This window comes from Paroedura picta, chromosome 6 (assembly GCF_049243985.1).
Source record: "Paroedura picta isolate Pp20150507F chromosome 6, Ppicta_v3.0, whole genome shotgun sequence".
NCBI classification, from domain to species: Eukaryota; Metazoa; Chordata; class Lepidosauria; order Squamata; family Gekkonidae; genus Paroedura; species Paroedura picta.
Window position 1 is genome coordinate 376,358 of NC_135374.1, and position 18,039 is coordinate 394,396.

The window sequence follows — 18,039 nt, forward strand, 5'->3', positions numbered from 1 at the left end:
TTGAACACCTTGTGTGGTGCTCCGCTGGGGGCAGGGGGAACAGCCACGTTGAGCTCGCCACAAAATGGCTGTGGGTGTGTGAGTGTGTCACCGACTTCCTAATGCCCGAAACAAAGACAGAGCAACTGTTGGTTCAAGAGGCAGAGTTCTGAGTCCTCCCGCTCTGGGAAACGGGTTTATTAAATAAATAGCCGGACCTCCATTGCCTCGCGGGCTGCTCGTGCCACCAGCGCAAGAAACATGGAGAGGTCAGGGCCGTCCCACGCAAGCGAGCCACGGATGCCTGCGCATGGGGCCACGTCCGATGCAAGACTTACACTGGGGCCAGCCGCTCGGGAGGACACGGGGCCCCAGAAGATGTTCGGAGCCAGCAGAGCCCCTGGCAGGGCAGGAACAGGGGCAAATGGGGGTGGGTGGGTTTTCTATGAGCCCCCCCCCATAGGTTGCAGAGATGAATGGGGAGGAAAAGTCCTGCTGGGCCAGGAGGCAGAGACAATGGCCATCAGGTGGGCAGTTAGCCTCACAGGGCAAAAACCCTCCCCCACCGCCTCCCCCGGCTGCCCCCAAGGGGGCCAAACCCTCTTCCACCATCTCCCCAAAAGATGGGGAAAATGCTGCTTTAGGAAGGCCAGGAGCCCCTCCAGTGCTCTGGGAAGGAGAGGAAGCCTTCCGGGCTCGGCTCCTTCGGAGGGGTGGGGCACCCTCGTGGGACGCCCCCTACAGCTGCCCATTCCACCGTCTCCCCCTGGAGGGGGGCAGGTGTGCCCCTCCCCATGATCCTCGACACAGGCCAAGCCGTTCCCCATCCTTAACAGAAGCGCCGCTGGCGCCACCTGGCCTGGATCTCTCGGAAGGGCAGCCCCTGGCTTAGGGCCTGGCAGAGGCCTGGGTCCCCGGCCCGGCCGGTGCGGAGGGCACACAACAGGGCTGTCTTGCAGGCGTCCCGGCAGGGCTGGCGGGGTGGGTGGCCCTTGTACATCAGGAACCAGAACCGCTGGAAGAGGCCCTCCTCCGCTTGGAAGCGGCGTGTCAGCTGGTCCCAGTCGGCGGGGAAGGCGACGGAGAAGCCGTAGGTCTCCCGGGCCCCGTAGAGGCGCTGCCAGTGGGGCACGGCCCCCGGGGCATTGGCCTCCGTCAAGTTCAGGATGAAGGTCTCGTGGTCCAGCACCAGATGGGAGCTGCCGGGGTAGGCCCCGTCCAGCAGGTAGACGCGGTACCCTGTGGGCAGGTCAAGGCCGGGTATCAGCTGCAGGCACAGCTGCAGCCCCCCTGGGGAGGGGGCAACCACCCCACCCCACCCCGCCAGGAAAGGGCAGCCTCTCCTCACCTGGATTCAGGCCGACGTACGTGGTGACACTTGGGGCCACAAAGGCCACGCCCAGAGGCCGGCTGAGGGTCTCCTCGTCGTAGAACAGCTGGAATTCATCCAGGTGGGTGTGGCCAAAGAACTGCCCGGTCACCGTGCTCTCAAACCTGCCCGGCGACACCCGAGTCAGCAGTGCCCAGTGCCCGTCTCCCCATCGCTAGGGAAACTGAGGCTGGACAGATAGTGGGGTGGGGTGGGGTGGGAAGAGGAGGAGACAAGCCCAAAGATATCGCCTCCTCCCAGATCCCCTGCAGCCTCTTCTCCTCCTGGTTCTTTGCTATGGAGTTGGCTAGAGAGGTCCTTTCCCAGAGGCCTCAAAGGAAGCGATGGGCTTGGGACATGGCTGCCTTCACACAACCTTCCCCCCAAATCTGGGCCCGATGACGGTCGGAAGACCCACAAGCGCCGCTGTGGGGGGGAGGGTCTCCCTGCCTATGCCGGTGGGTTTGTTTTCACGGTCTGGCTCCCCCAAGCCTTAGCAGGAGGCAGGCCAGCAAGCTGAACTCTTTCCAGCCCGCCCCAGGTCCCGCAGCAGGCAGGCAGGCAAGGATCCCCACCCGTGAAGGCCACCCCCTAAAGACCCCCCCCCCCGAGAAGACTGCCCTGTGCGACTTTGTCCTGCGTGTTGATCTGGAGCTCAGGATCCGGACCTGCCCCCCTCCCCCCGGGGCTCAGCAGACGTGTGAGGCCAGGCCTCTGGGCTCCGAATTAGCCCCCCCCAGCCCCCTCCCCCCGACTTGGGCTGCCAGGCAGCACTCAGGACTTGCCCAGACCACCCCCCTCACCCACCTGTTGATGATGTGGTAATAGTTCCAGCTCCAGGTGCGCATGCAGTGGGAGGGCGGAATGTGGCCAATGATGTGAACCTGCAGCCAAAAGAAGCAGGTGAGGGCGGGGCATGCCCAGGGCCATGGGCTACGCCTCCCTTGCCCCCTATGAGAGGCTGGCCCCAGGCCTGGTCCGCCCGCAGCCCCCCTGGGGGAGGGGGGTCGGGAGGGGGCGCACCTTTTCCCCGCTCTCCTCTGCCTCCTGCAAGACCTTCACCAGCCACTGCAGCTGCCCAGCTGGGTCCGTGGAGTTGACCAAAAGCCAGAAATTGGTCTCGGAGCAGAAATTCATGTTGAGCGAAGCAAGGCGGAGGCCTGGCCAGATGCGGAGGGTATAGAAGCCCCCCACCCTGCGGTGGGAAGAGCCAAGACAGAATTAGGCCCTGGGAGGGGGTGGGGAAGCAGCCATGTACTTATTCCGCCCCAGCCTTTAAGGCAGAGTCAGTCTCACAACGGGCCTACACCAAGCTCCCCGCACACCCCCCCCCCCCGCAGCAAGCCCCCCAGTCCCAAGTTCCTCCCCAAATGAGCAGGGGGGGCCACACTGGGGGCGGGGAGCCAATCTCTCTGCTTCTCCGCCGCCTGCTCTGACTGCAGGAGAACCAGGGCGGGGGGTCATGTGGAGGGAACCACGTGGACTGCCCCCCCCGCCCCCCCCCCCTGTGCCATTCTCTGCCCTCCAGACTCTGGGGACTGGGAATGGCCACAGACGTGGACGGCTTCAGCTGCTCCTCTTGAACAAGGGGGGATCCGGTTCAGCGGAAATAAAGACCCCGTGCTTTCCCCAACCTCTGGCCCCTCCAGGCCCCACAAGTGACACCCAAGGCAGGGGGGAAGGGGGGTCCCTAGGACCTTCTCTGAAATACCCCCCCCCTCGTTCATTCCCCTTTGCCTCCTTGGGTCACGAAGGAGGACGCCCTGGGAAATGCCCTGGCTCATGGAGGGAGCACAACTCCCGCCCCCCACGCAGAGGCCCTGGCTATGCAGCCCCTCCCAATTCCCCAAAGAGCCTGGTGGGCGCCCCTCCCTCTGCCCAGGGGCCTGTGGGTCCGCTGCTCACCTCAGAGATGCCAGGGCCTGTGGGGGCAGCCACTGGTGCCAGGCCTGGGCCATGGCATCGTACAGCCAGGCAGAGGACTGGTTTCCAGGCACGTGCGGGGGAGGGAAGGAGTTCACGGGCACAGACTCATGGTTGCCCACGGCGGGGAAGACCGGCAGCGGCCCCAGGTACTTCTGGATGAGGGCCGTCACTGTCCGCAGGGCGAAAAGCTGGTCAGCGCGGCTCTGCTGCCAGACGTTGTGGGCCGGGATGTCTCCGGTCCAGTAGGCGGCATCGTAGGGCCCGCTGGCCGCCAGGTGCTGCAGCAGGTTCTCCAGGGTGTGGAGCGGCAGGTCGCACTTGCTGTAGGTGCCCCAGTGGCCGGCCCCCGCCCCCTGCGGCTGCCCCCCGCGGCAGCAGAGAGGGTCCCTGCAGGCAGGGTCGCTGCCCGGCAGGTAGCCGCGGTCCCAGTGCAGGTCTGTGAGGAAGAGCACCCGGGCAGTGGGGGCGCTGGGTCGTGGGGGCACCGGCGGGCTCACGGGGGGCTTGGGCGTGTTGGGCAACGTGACGTTCCAGTCCGAGTAGATGTCCCAGTGGCCACAGTGGGGGCCCACCAGCAGCCCGCAGATCTCAGAGGGGCGCAGGACGGAGTGGGCCCAGGCTGTCAGCATGTCCTGCTCAAAGAGCTGGATAATCTCTTCACACACCTCTGGCCGCGCCAGGCGCAGGTTCACGCACACACTCACGGCCACCTGCCGGATGCGCACCACGTTGGTCTCCAGCTGCAACACAATGCCGGGGGGGGGGGGGGAGGAGAGAAGGGAGCCTCACGTGAGTGGCAGGCCAGGAGGGGGCAGTGCGGAGCCCCCATCTCTAGGGAGTTGAGAGAAGGGGGGGCAGAGGGCTTCTCTGCCTGAGTACCCAGAGACAACCTCTGCCAGCCAAAGCAGGCTCACCCCCCTCCAAGGACGCTCTTAGAGGGAGGAGGGGCGGGGAGAGGCAGATTGCAGGCTGGGCACCCAGGTTCAGGGTGAAACACACCCACCCCAATCCTAAGGAGAGCCATCTTGGTGTAGTGGTTAGGAATGCGTACTTCTAATCTGGCATGCCGGGTTCGATTCTGCACTCCCCCACATGCAACCAGCTGGGTGACCTTGGGCTCGCCACGGCACTGATAAAACTGTTCTGACTGAGCAGGAATATCATGGCTCTCTCAGCCTCACCCACCCCACACGGTGTCTGTTGTGGGGAGAGGAAGGGAAGGTGACTGTAAGCCACTTTGAGCCTCCTTCGGGTAGAGGAAAGCAGCATAGAAGAACCAACTCTTCTTCTTCTAAGAAGAGTCCTGTTGGATCAGGCCCATGTTCCATCTAGTTAGGCCTCCTGTCCCACACAGTGGCTGTTCTTCTACAGGGCTAGCAACAGGACATGGAGGCTAAGGCCGTCACCTGAGGACAACCTCAGAAGAGCCCTGCTGGGTCAGAACAGTGAGGGTTCATAGAATCATAGAGTTGGAACGGACCTCCAGGGTCATCTAGTCCAACCCGCTGCACAGTGCGAACTCAAAACTACCTGCCCATCCACGGTGACCCCAATTTCATGCCCATTTGATCCCTACCACCATCAAAAATCTTCAGAATCCAGTGTGGCCTGGAGGAGATTCTCTTACCATCCCACAGCAGCAATTAGCAGTTCCTTGGGTGAGCAAGGAAGGGCCACAAGAGGCAAACCCTGGCACATCCCTTCCTGCCCACCCACTCACCATCTGCCTAAGTTCATAAAATCAGCATTTCGGTCAGATCACTCTCTAGCCTCTGCTTTAAAATTTCCAAAGGAGGAGAACCTCCCGAGGAACTGCTCTAACTGTAAAGAACTTCTTCTGGATGTTTAGTTGACAAATCTTTTAAATTAATTTTAGCCCATGGTTCTGGTCCAACCCTCTGGGGCAACAGAAAAGAACTCTGATCCATCAAATATTTGAAAATGGTGATCATATCAGCTCTCAGCTGTCTTCTCTCCAGGCTAAACAGACCAAGCTCCCCCAACCTTTCCTCATACGTCTCAGTCTCCAAACCCCTCACCATCTTCGTAGCTCTCCGCTGGACATGCTCCAGTTTCTCTATATCTTTCTTCAGTTGTGAAGTGGAGTAAAGGGGTAACATTAACTCGTGAGTACTGGACACTATACCAAGGAACCAAGCCCTATGAAGATAGGTTGAGGGACTTGGGAATGTTCAGCCTGGAGAAAAGGAGGTTGAGAGGGGACATGATAGCCCTCTTTAAGTATTTGAAAGGTTGTCACTTGGAGGAGGGCAGGATGCTGTTTCTGCTGGCTGCAGAGGAAAGGACACGCAGTAATGGGTTTAAACTTCAAGTACAACGATATAGGCTAGATATCAGGAAAAAGTTTTTCACAGTCAGAGTAGTTCAGCAGTGGAATGGGCTGCCTAAGGAGGTGGGGAGCTCCCCCTCACTGGCAGTCTTCAAGCAAAGGTTGGATACACACTTTTCTTGGATGCTTTAGGATGCTTAGGGCTAATCCTGCATAGAGCAGGGGGTTGGACTGGATGGCCTCTATGGCCCCTTCCCACTCTATGATTCTATGATTCTTTTAATGCAACCCAACATTCTGTTTGCCATTTTAGCCACTGAGTCACGCTGCTGACTCATGTTCATTGTCTCGTCTAAGACCCCCAGATCCTTTTCGCACGTACTGCTGCCAAGACAGGCCTCACTCATCCTGCAGTGATGCATTTGGTTTTTCCTACCTAAATTAAGAAATTTACATTTTTCACTATTAAAATTAATTTTATTCATTTTAGCCCAGTTTCCCAGCCTGTTAAGATCACCCTTTATCCTGATTATGTCTTTGGGTGTATTTGTTACCCCTCCTAGTTTGGTATCATCAATTCCTTCATCCAATTCATTTATGAATATGTTGAACAACACAGGGCCCGGGACAGATCCCTCTCCAAGGAGACGGCAAGCCATTTAGAAGCACCCTTTGTCCCTTTATGCACGGAGTGGAAGGGCCGCATTTGGGGTGGAATGGTGGCGGCTAAAATCACCCATTATGCACGATGCAGGCGGCCACCAGGCGCAGAGTCAACGTATGCCGCCAAAGAAGCCATGTTAGCGAGATGCGGAAGAAAGTGGAGCTTCCCGGGACCAGGGCACAACCAGAAGCGGCTCTGGAGTAGCCCCGTGCATAATCGGATACTCTGGGTTTTGCCGCCATTGCGTTCCGTCCCGTGCGTAAGCACTTTGCTTCACTTCTTCCTCCTCCGCGTTCTCCATGCCGTCGTTTCAGTGGCCATGCATAATAGGCCTTTGTGTGTGATCTGTCAACCAGTTATCAATCCATCTAAAAGTAAATGGATCCATATCACATTTTACCAAGCTGTCAATAAGAATATCATGGGGGATTTTATCAAAAGTCAGAGTAGTTCAGCAGTGGAATAGGCTGCCTAAGGAGGTGGTGAGCTCCCCCTCACTGGCTGTCTTCAAGCAAAGGTTGGATACACACTTTTCTTGGATGCTTTCGGATGCTTAGGGCTGATCCTGCGTTGAGCAGGGGGTTGGACTAGATGGCCTGTATGGCCACTTCCAATATGATTCTGTGAAAAGCCTTACTGAAATCAAAGTAAACAATGTCCACAGCATTCCCCTGACCTAGCAAGGTAGATCATCTAGTCCAGCCTCACACAGTGCCAGCAACAGGGCAGAGAGGCTGAGGCCTTCCCCTGATAGGGACCTCAGAAGGGCCCTGCTGGGTCAGGCCAGGGAGGGTCCCTCCAGTCCAGCCTCCCGTCTCACCCAGGGGCCAGCCAGTTCCTCTGCAGGGCCAGCCACAGGGCAGAGAGGCCGAGGCCTTCCCCTGAGGTTCCACTGAGATTTAGAGGCTGACTGCCTCTGAACATGGAGGTTCCCTGTAGTCAGCACAGGTCATAGCCCCGAATAGACCTCTCCTCCCCATAACTGTTGAACCCCCTTTGAAAGCTGTCTAGGTCTGTGGCCATCACAGCAAATTCCATATTTTGATGTGTAGCGATATATGGATTCTATCACAAGTTGTCTTGCTACTCCTTCTCCTGTAGTGTGAGCTCCGACCAGGTTCAACTACTGGTCAGCTTGGATTGCATAAAGTTTTTCTTTTGATCTGACCGCTGATCAAAACACTAGACTTGTTGCCTTTTAGTGTATTATTCTTGCTTCAGGAAAGTCAGTGAGCTCATCTCAGAGGTCTCTGAGCATCCGTTGTATAATCTCATCAATAGTTAAGTATGATGGTCACATGTTTCAGCTAGATTTAGCACATGATTACCATTTTTCCTACATAAATACACTGGTGTGGTGAGTGGTGAGTAAATCCAATTTCTCTGGGTGGAACTCTCAGAAATAAGTTTTAAGGTGAAATGTCCCTGTGGGTGCTTACCGACTTGGGTTCCCAGGGATATTCCTAAATGCAGTTTTAATACTATAACCGGAAAGCTGTCTTCCCTTAAATTTTACTGACTCTGACAGGGTTGAGATATGAAGAGTGTTACAACCTCTGGCCTCAGGCAGGGTTCATTGACTTGTATGGTCTTGCCCACGATACTGTTCACCTGTTTTACTGTTTGCCAGATGTGGATTGCTCTGGGGCACCTGACTGGGCATCTGGCTTGCAGGCTGGTCTCCCTGGGAGCGAGCGGGTGGGGATGGTAACCCCTTAGATGCTGCCTAACATTTGCATGACATAAAATGCCAAACAGATGTTGATTTGTGGGTATGGGGGGGGAGAATGGGAATTGGTGCTCATCTGAGTTCCTGCCCTTGAACTGCAGACGGGGAACCCCACCTGCAAGAAGCCACCCCGAGGTTCCAGTTCTTTGGGAACAGGGTGACTGCCAGCCCCTGGGTGGGGGTGGAGGGGTGACATGGCTTTGACACTGTGAGACGGGGCTGTCAGAACAGCATATTGTTGCTGCAGTGCAAAATATTTTCAGATTTGACCATTCTCTTTTGGTGTTATTGATGTTGTTACACTTTTTACCAATAAAGATTCTTCTGCTTTAGATGCAAAGTGGTTGCTTTTTGGAAATGTACACAGGATTTTGAAAAAGAAAAGGGAGCCTCCTGAGCCAGCCCATTCCACTGCTGAACTAGACTCCTAGAGTGGGAAGGGGCTATCCAGGGCCATCTAGTCCCACCCCCTGCTCAGTGCAGGATCAGCCTCATCATCCAGGAGAAGGAACTGTCCAGCCGCTGCTTGAAGACGGCCAGTGAGGGGGAGCTCCCCACCTCCTTAGGCAGCCCATCCCCCTGCTGAACTAGACTCCTAGAATCCTAGAGTGGGAAGGGGCCATGCAGGCCATCTAGTCCCACTCCCTGCTCAGTGCAGGATCAGCCTCATCATCCAGGAGAAGGATCTGTCCAGCTGCTGCTTGAAGACGGCCAGTGAGGGGGAGCTCCCCACCTCCTGAGGGAGCCCATTCCACTGCTGGGCTAGACTCCTAGAATCCCAGAGTGGGAAGGGGCCATGCAGGCCATCCAGTCCCACCCCCTGCTCAGTGCAGGATCAGCCTCAAGCATCCAGGAGAAGGATCTGTCCAGCCGCTGCTCTTAGTCATCACTTAGTCTAAAATCCACCCCCTCATTACCTTGGCCACCCTTCTCTGTAGGTTTTCCAGCCCTGCAGGGTTCTTTCTGAAGTATGGTGCCCAGAACTGGGCAGTCTTCCAAATGAGGCTGCCCCATGGGTCTCTGCAAGGGTATTATTATTACAACACTGGCCTTTGTATTCACCGTTCCCTCCCTAAGAATCCCTGATGGAGAAGCTGTCCTTTCCATGTACCAGAGCTGGCTGCCAGCCCACCCCCTGTACTCCTGGGCGGGGTGACATCCCCCTCTCCCACCAGGCTGGCTGAAGGAAAGTGGCCACCCCCTTGCCCCTGCTCCAAACGCCAAAGGCTGCTGTGAGTGTCCCAGGCCTCCCATGCCCCTGCTGTACTCTGGGGGAGGCGGCTGAGTGCCCACTCGAGCTTGCCCATGACGGAGAATCACAGAGTTGGAAGGAACTTCCAGGGTCATCTAGTCCAGCCCCTGTACCACGCAGGAACTCACAACTTCCTGCCCACCAAGAGGGACCCCAATTTCATGCCCAAGTGATCCCATCCCAGGACGGCAAGATGCAAGGACCATCCAGTCAGAACGTTAGGCAGGGCTCTAGCCAGCTGAGCTCCCCCCCCCCCCCCCCAAGAAAGACCTCCTTCTGTTTGCCAAGAGCCCAATTTTATCCCTCACACTTCTGACTGCAGATCCCTTCGGACTGGTGCTGGCAGACTCAGCATAGGAGACTTTCCTTTTGGTGACACCCCCCCCCCGCCCCGTTCTGCATGGCCCCGGCCTCTGAATCCACCTGGGAGCGTGGCCCTGCTCCTTCGCCCAGCAGGCCTCGGCTGAGCCCTGGGATCAGACTCTGTGGAACTGCATCTCTACCTTGGGGGGGGGGGGGAGGGGTTGCTACTCCTCCCAGTTTGGTATTGCAGATTTGGTAATGCAGAAGCAAAAGAGGCAGAGACTTCCTCAAGGGTGTGTGTGTGCGTGTGTGCGTGCGTGTGGGAGTGCTAATTACCGGAAAGGGCTAATTGGAATCAAGGAACTTATAAGTCCTTCTAAAACAGTTGGTGAGACCTGTGGGTAACAGCAGATTAGCATGCAGATACGAGGACGTCCGTTTTGCTTTAGGATGCTTAGGGCTGATCCTGCGTTGAGCAGGGGGTTGGACTAGATGGCCTGTATGGCCCCTTCCAACTCTATGGTTCTATGATTCTATGATGGATCCGCAGGGGGGGTGGATCGCACACGCAAAGGCCCTCATTCAGCATTGCCTTTCCCCAGAATTAAGCTTTGGTGGTCTCCAGGGTGTGGCAGGACTTAAACTCAGTCCTTGCATCTGTGGTTAACACTTTTACTATCGGTATACTAATCTGTAGCTAGCCACAACTTTTACCAATGGCCTTCATCCAATCTGATTTACCCATCTGGACGCTGAGCAGCCGTTCCAGACAGCCCCCCAGAAGACGGAACTAGAATTCAACGAGATCTGAACATGTCGGGAAAGGGGGCCAATGAGAGCAAGGAGAAGAGCTGTCTTCTGCTTCTGGGCCACCCCAAGAAGAAGCAGACCTGCTGGAGGGGAGAGACCCTCCTGGGCAGCAGTGGGTGCGGACGTGATCTTGCGGGACTTGTGAACTGTAAGCCAAATAGGAGCAGACGGTGGGACGCGGCAGTCAAGAAGGCTTTGGGCTGCATCAACACAGGCCTCACATCAAATTCATGAGATGTCCAAGTCCTGCTGTAACAGCACAATGGTCAGGCCACCCCTGGGCAGCCCAGGGGCAGAGCTGGCTCTCGACGGAAGCCATGTCAGCTTGGAGGCACGGATTCACCCAGAGGAAACAGGGCTCCCCAGTGCATCTGCACTGAGTACACGTCCAGATCCCCTGCAGTTGTCTCCTCCTAAACAGACCAAGCTCCCCCAGCCTTTCCTCCTACGTCTTGGTCTCCAAACCCCTCACCATCTTTGTTGCCCTCCTCTGGACATGCCCCAGTTTGTCTGCATCCCTCTTCCACTGGGGTGCCCACAACTGAACACAGGACTCCAAGTGAGGCCGAACCAGAGCAGAGTAAAGCGGTACAGTCACCTCCCGTGATCTGGACACGATGCTCCGTTTGATGCAGCCCAGAATCCCATTTGCCTTTTTAGCCACTGAGTCACTCTGCTGACTCCTGTTCCGTGTCTGGTCTACTAAGCCTTGTCACTTGAAGGCTCGGGAGAGCTTCGCTCACAGCTGCTTCTTTTATTTATGTTATTTTTTTATTATTAGATTTTTATACCACCATCCTGTCTGGTTTGGGGCGGTTCACACAAAACATTGCAGGGGTAACACATGGAACAGTCTAACAAATAACACAGCCATAAATCACATATCCATCTAACAACTGCCTCCAATCACCCTTGCCGGGCCAGACTCGATTTACAGACTCCTGTCTTCAGACCCCCGGATTCCTGGCAGACGGTGCAGCACAGGCCATGGAAGTAGCCCGGCAAGACTTCTTCCTTCTACTAGTGCCGGGGCCTCTGAGCACCTGGCCACAGTGATCCATACAACGGTCACCTCCAGCATTGACTCCTGTAACTCGCTGTTTGAGGGCCTGCCCTTGTCCTTGACCTGGAAATTGCAGCTGGTGCAGAATGCAGCCGCGAGGGTCCTCACTGGAAGACCTTGGAGGGCCCACATCCAGCTGGTGTTCAGGCAGCTGCATTGGTTGCCATTCGTGTAACAGAAAAAAGTTCAAGGTTTCGGTGTTAACCTTTTAGGCCATCTGCGGTCTGGGCTGCACATATCTGAGGGACTGCCTATCGCCCTGGGCCCCCTGCCGGGCCTTGCACTCAGGGGGTATGAATCTGCTGCTGGGCCCCGGCCCCGAGAGGTGCGCCTGGCCTCAACCAGGGTCAGGTCCTTTTCGGTCCAGGCCCCGCCCTGGTGGAACGAGCTCCCAGAAGAGCTAAGGACCCAGCCAGAGCTGCCAGCATTAGGCACGGCCTGCAAAATGGAGCTACCAGGCGTCTGGTTGAGGCCGGGTGATGTTTAGGGTCAGGGGCCTCTCCTCAGATTGCCCGGGACATTAGGACTTTCCCCTATTTCATCTTAACATCTGAGGTGCCAGACGGGGTGGAGATTTGGAGCAGAACTGGGGGGGGGGGGAAGGGTTAGTGCTGTCATTGTAGGAACAATGGGTTTTAACGTAGGGAATGTTTTTATTTAATTGTGGGGCTTTTAATGATGTAACCCGCAGTGAGCTGGCTTGCTGGGACCTGGTGGATTATAACTCTCATACATAAATAAATAAATAAGCATTGGGAGAGGGTTTGTCCAAGAAGCAGAAAGCGACCAGCAGAATTGCAGGGAGGCAGCCCAGGGCCAGGGGCTTGGCAGGCCCAGCTGCCCAGCCTGCTGCAGAAATGCTACCTTGGGGTGGGAAACAGGGGCAGGAAGCCACGCCCCGAGAAAAGTGCTGTGTGGGGACAAGTGCCCATTCAGCATCCACCGAGGAAAGCAAAGCGTCAGTCAGAGCGCCAACTTCCGGTAAATATATATAAAATAAATGCATAAATAAATACATAAGCAAACAAGGAGGTGACTTAGGAATGGGGACCTGTGGGTGAGCCTGGGGAGAGCGGAAGAGTGAAGGGAGGGCCCCGTGCATGACTGCAGCAGGCTCCCCCCTCCCCTCGAGCACAGAGACCATGTTGCAGCATAGCTGTGTCCTTGATTCCTTGCGCAAACACCAGAGTAGCACGCAGTGGGAGAGGTGCGGTGGCAATTATCTGGTTCTGACGAAATCCCTGTCCCCAAACAGGTAGTGCCGGGCATTCCCCAAGCAGCAAAGTTTCACTACCCACTACCCACAACCCCAGCCCCCCCGCCCCCGCCGCAGGCCCCAAGATACCACCAACATCCGCTGCAGAGATCAGCTGGAGGATTCCAGCAGGGAATCCTGCCCACAGGCACCGCCGAGCAAGAGGGACCACCAACCAAGCACGTGGGGGACCCCGGCTTCTCATCCCGGGGGGGGGTCCAAAAGGGCCTTAGTAGGATGGATAAGGGGGAGAGAGCTCCTTCCCATTTCTCCAAAGAGCCTGGAACAGCATTCCCTAGCTGGAGGGGACGGCAGGAGAAGACTGGCAGGGCCACGAGGTACGATGGTTCCCCTCCCCCTGGAAGAGACAGGCCCGTGGAGGCATCCCTCCTGCCCCCCCCCCCGGCCATCCCTTCCCTGGCACGAGACTGGCCAAACTCAGTCTCTGGCTCCGGCCATCAGGTGCCAGTCTGCTGACTTGGCCGCTGGCCCAGGGGCTGTGCCACTCAAAGCCAGGGGAAGAAGGAGGAGGGAAGAAACGGGAAGAGAAATTCCGCTGAAGACTTACTGAAGGGAACAAACTAGTCCCCTGAGAATCTGAAGTTGGGCATGAAACTCATTGGGGTGCCCAAGTATTAAAGATTATTATTATTATTATTATTATTATTATTATTATTATTATTATTATTATTATTATTATTATTAGCCTATTTTCTCCACCCTTAGCCAGCCGGCCCATGGCCCAGAGTTCCTCATCTAAATTTTACGTGGCCCCGAGAAAGCGCCCCCTTCCCTTCCTCCTGAGCCCCGATGCTCTGACTGTGACCGGGCCCATTCTCTCTCCTGACAGAGCGGCTCCTCAGGGGAACAGGCTTCCTTGGGAGGTGGGGAGTTCTCCCTCCTTGGCAGAGGCTGGACAGAAATGCTGTGACCTTGGGCCGATTGGCAGGGGGTGGGCAGAAGGGGTTGTGTCCCTGCTTGGCTCTTGTGGCCCTTTCCTGCATGCCCAGAGAATTGCCGATTGCCATTTTGGGGTCAGAAGGTGAATTTCCTCCAGGCCAGACTGGCCAGGGATTCTGGGGATTTTTTTGGGGGGTGGGGGGTATCATCTGGGCATGGAATTGGGGTCACTGTGGGTGGGCAGGCAGTTGTGAGTTTCCTGCATTCTGCAGTGGGGGTTGGACTAGATGACCCTGCAAGTCCCTTCCAATTCTATGCTCCTCCCCACACCTCCCAGACTCTTCCACTCCTTGGCCATGCAGAAAACTGGTGTCAGGACAACATGACGGGGGAGAGGAGAAGAGGCGGGCCAAGGACACCAATCACAAAGAACCAGAAATCACTTAAGCAAGTCCAGAGGGGAGCCAGGCTGGGCCGCAGTGGAAGAGGCAGATTCAAGTCCCGCTTCACCTTCAAGTGCATCAAGACTGTCTGGCCACGCCCCTCCCCCCCCCCCCCGGGTCACAGCAACCTGTGTTCAGCAGGTCCCCCCATTCCCCTTGGCACAATGGAGGCTCCCCTTTCAAAAGCGTGACTGGCCCCGCCCTTCCGCCACCCTTGTGCTTTCACCTGCCGTTTCATCTGTAATTTGCTAGCTCTGGGTGACCCTGACCAGACAGAAATGACAAGAGGATGCAACCAAAACGGTAATGTCTAATCCAGCAAAATGTGCAAAATCTAAACAGACCCTCACTAATTGAACTGAAAAAGAAAGCCAACTAGCCGAGAGAAACAAGGAAGTTCCAAAGTCTGCTGCACGGCAAGCTGGAGGGGGCTGAGCAGGTTGGGAAGGCCAGTCCCAGGACGGTTCCTCATTTGGCAGAGCCTGCACAGAGCTTCTGAGAAGAGGGGAACCAGAAGTGCCCCTGAATTTGGGATGGGGGGAGGGCAGGCCCTCCTGCATTTGCCTGAAGAGAGCTTTCAAAGAAGGGAGAGAGAGAGAGAGAGAGTGTGTGTGTGTGTCACAGACCTTGCTGGAACACTCTACTCTGCAGGGGGCTGACCCCCAAGACAGGCGGTGCCCTGGAAGGGGACCCTCTGAGCCACCCTTCCCTCGGGGATGGACACGTCGCCCACTGCAGAGACAGGCCGGCCGCTCTCCACTCTCAGCAGGTGAGGCCAGCCTGCCCAGCACCTGTGGGGAGGGGCTGGACGTGCCCACAGGAAACGTCACCCATGCAAACAAGGGGCGCGTGTCTGAGTGCCTCCGTGTGCGTGGGGTGGTGGTGGTGGTGGTTAGAGCGGCAGGCAGAACCTGACTGGCAGCAATGCTTTCTGACTCTGACGCTTCCTGCCCATGAAGGCGAGCTCTCTGCCACAGCCAGGCATGAACAAAACAAACACCGGCTCTTGCCAAGTACAGTGAGTCCGAAACAGGGGCCCCAGTCCCAGGGAGCCGCTCACCACCGTCCCAAGGCCGCCTCCCCTGGCCCAAGAAGCACAGGGAGACCCGCCAACAGGGCCTTGCTGCTTTTCTCCCTGGCGTGGGCCCGCAGCAGGCTCCCCAGCAGCCCTTATTCTCACAACTATCCTGCAAGGTAGGAGCATGTGACTGGCTCAAGGTCGCTGAGCACCCCTCCCAGACGCCATCAGCACACTGGCTCTGAATGAGTCTGGCCCCCAACCCCCTTCATCACCCCCTTCAGGCGAAGCAACAGAGCAAAGTCTGAGTCCAGAAGGGGCACCCTGAAGATCAACCAAGTTCAATTCGAGGGAGAAGCTTCCATGGGCAGGCAGCAAAGGGCATCCCACCAAGTTCCTGGCAGGCCCAGGGAATGGCTGTTCGCCATCGTTGGGTGGGGAGGTGAATTTCCTCCAGGCCAGGCTGGATTCTGGAGATTTCTGGTGTGTGTGTGTGTGTGTCACGGGGGCAAGGAACTGGGGTCATTGTGGGTGGGCAGGTAGTTGTGAGTTCCTGCATTGTGCACGGGGGTGGACTAGATGACCCTGGAGGTCCCTTCCAGCTCTAGGATTCTAAGTTTAATTCTGGAGAGAAGCCTTTGTGGGCATGTACACTGGGTCAGAATTAATCTGGCTGCTCTTCCGAGGTGTCCCTGGGCTCGGACTCTGTCCTTTCAAGAGCTCTGAGCCTGGGGGACGTTGCCTTGAGGCCCCTGCCTGGGGCATGTGGGAAGCCCTGGGCCAGCCACTGAGGGGCTGAGCTCACCTGGGTCCTGCCCGGCAGGTGTGAGATGACAGCATGATGCACAGAGGAGGCCGGCAGCCCCCCCCGCCCTCGCTCTCTTTTGCGACCACTGAACGCCCCCAAGACTGGCGCCCAGGTCCCACTTGGGCTGCTTCGCGTCATCCCCACCCCCCTGAACTGACAGTGAGAGAGAGGAAGGACGGGTCCCCCCGGCTTCCTATTTCCCAGGGGCCTTCAGGGGCACTTCCCAAAAGCAAGGGGGCAGGCAGCCCCCCCCCCGACCTCCCCTGCTCCAGCTGGCTAGCAATTGGGGGACTTCCTGTAAGCTGGTGTGGCCGGATGCGCTTCCGACCCACGGCGACCACCCCCTGGACGGATGCCCTTCTGTTGCCGGCGGCTTTGCTCAGGTCTAGCTGAGTCTCCCTGCCTGAGGTCAGCCTTGCCCAAGTGGTCCCGCCTCTGCCGCAGGGCCCGTCAGCTGAGGCTCCCGCAGGGCAAAGTCTCCCCGGAGGGGGGGGGCTCCCCTGAGGCCTCCAGGAGCCTCTCTCTGGGGGGGGGAGGGGGAGGGGGCGGGGGCGCCAAGGGGCGGAGCGATCGCAGCCCCGGATAAGCAGTGGGGAGCAGTGGCCGACCCCCGGAGGGTGGTCAGGGGGCGGGGAAGGCCTGGGGGCTGGCTGCAGGGGCTCTCCTGGGACTCCGGGGGGGGGGGGGGGCTCGTCGGGAAAGAAGGCGCCTCGGAGTGCGGTCTGAGCCTGCCCTACCACCGGATGGCCAAGCGCCCGCGGCAGCGTCGTCAGCCTTTTCCACCTCCAGACTGGACGGCTGCACTTGGTGCTAACTGGGGCCTCCCTTGGAATCGCTCCAGAGAGCGTGGGGGGTGGGCAGGCTCCCCCAGCGCCCCCCTCCCTCCCTCCCCACAGCAAGCGCAGGGGTGAAGAAGGGCGCTTTATCGGCACCCTCTTTCCCATCCCCTCTGCCTAACAGAAACCCCGGGGAGGCCGCTGGGGCTGGGGGAGCTCGGCGAGAACCCCGCGGGTTGCATGGGGGGGGGGAGGGAGGGGCGGACGAGTGAGGGCTGGAACCCGGGACTCCCGCCCGCTCTCGGGCCCCGTCGGCTTTCCCGGCCCGGGGCACTCCGACCCCCCCCCCCCGGCCGGGCCCCTCGCTTGCGGCGCGGCGGCTCACCTGCATGGCGGCGTCGAGGGCGACGAAGAGCAGCTTGCAGGCCGGGCAGCTCAGGTTCCGCCAAGTGAAGCGCGCCCCCCCGTCCGGGCCGGCCGACCCCCGCGGCGCCCCCGACACCCCCAGCCCCAGCAGCAGCCCCAGCCCCACCGCCAGCCCCACCGCCAGCGCCGGCCGCGCCCCCATCCCGCACCACACCGCACCGCCGCGCCTCGCCCGGCCGCTGGCGCACGGCACCCAGGGCAAGGACGGACGGACGGACGGGGGCAGGCGCCGGCTCCCCGCCCCCAAGATGGCCGGCCCCAGGGCGGCGGCGGCGGCGGCGCAGTGACGGGACGGGGCGGGAGGCAGCGGGACCGCGCGCCGCCCCCTCCTTCGGGGAAAGCACCGCCCGCCCCCTCCCTCCCCCCCCCGGCTTGCCTGTGTCGCGTGGTGGAGTCTTCGTCCGGCCTCTCCCTGGGAGCCGCCAGCACAGCCGTCAATCACATCGATCAGTCAATCCCAAACTATCCAGGAAAGACGCGGCCCGTGGCCGCCGGGGGCGAGCGCCCCCCCCCCCCGTTCCTACGCTCTAAGAAAACGTCCCGTCCATTCGCTCCATTGTCTGGCTGCGGAAGTGGGACCCTAAGGAAGGCCGAGCGTCCGAGAATTGTGGCTTTTGAGCTCTGGTGCTGGAGAAGACTCTTGCGAACAAACCGGTCAGTCCTAGAGGAGATCAACCCTGACTGCTCCTTCAGGCCAGATCCTGAAGATGAAACTCAAATACTTTGGCCACCTCATGAGAAGGAAGGACTCCCTGGAGAAGAGCCTAATGCTGGGAGAGATCGAGGGCAAAAGAAGAAGGGGACGACAGAGAATGAGGTGGCTGGATGGAGTCACTGAAGCAGTAGGTGCAAACTTAAATGGACTCCAGGGAATGGTAGAGGACAGGAAGGCCTGGAGGATCATTGTCCATGGGGTCGCGATGGGTCGGACACGACTTCGCACCTAACAACAACAACAACAATTAGCTCAGTGAAATGGGGGTAAAATAGTGAGAAATGTGTAGTGTAGTGTAGTGTTCATTTGTGTT

General features: G+C 58.2%; 1 protein-coding gene across 1 annotated transcript; it reads right to left on the reverse strand.

Annotated features, from left to right (window-relative positions):
• Positions 1 to 146: 146 nt before the first annotated feature.
• On the reverse strand, positions 147 to 17,287 carry SMPD1 (sphingomyelin phosphodiesterase 1). The gene is made up of 6 exons (XM_077341040.1): positions 16,971 to 17,287; positions 3,254 to 4,014; positions 2,372 to 2,543; positions 2,156 to 2,232; positions 1,328 to 1,473; positions 147 to 1,218 (listed from the first exon to the last, which is right to left on the reverse strand). The coding sequence occupies exons 1-6, from the start codon at positions 17,151 to 17,153 to the stop codon at positions 809 to 811; spliced, it is 1,749 nt and encodes a 582-aa protein (XP_077197155.1). The 5' UTR covers positions 17,154 to 17,287; the 3' UTR covers positions 147 to 808.
• Between the last annotated feature and the right edge of the window lie 752 nt (positions 17,288 to 18,039).

Excerpts from the sequence above, each read along its gene's own strand:
- SMPD1 (XM_077341040.1), bottom strand. The coding sequence starts at position 17,153 with ATGGGGGCGCGGCCGGCGCTGGCGGTGGGGCTGGCGGTGGGGCTGGGG. Across the intron at positions 1,474-2,155 it reads TATTACCACATCATCAACAG|GTTTGAGAGCACGGTGACCG; the intron begins GTGGGTGAGGGG and ends GTCGCCGGGCAG. Across the intron at positions 1,219-1,327 it reads GTACGTCGGCCTGAATCCAG|GGTACCGCGTCTACCTGCTG; the intron begins GTGAGGAGAGGC and ends ACCTGCCCACAG.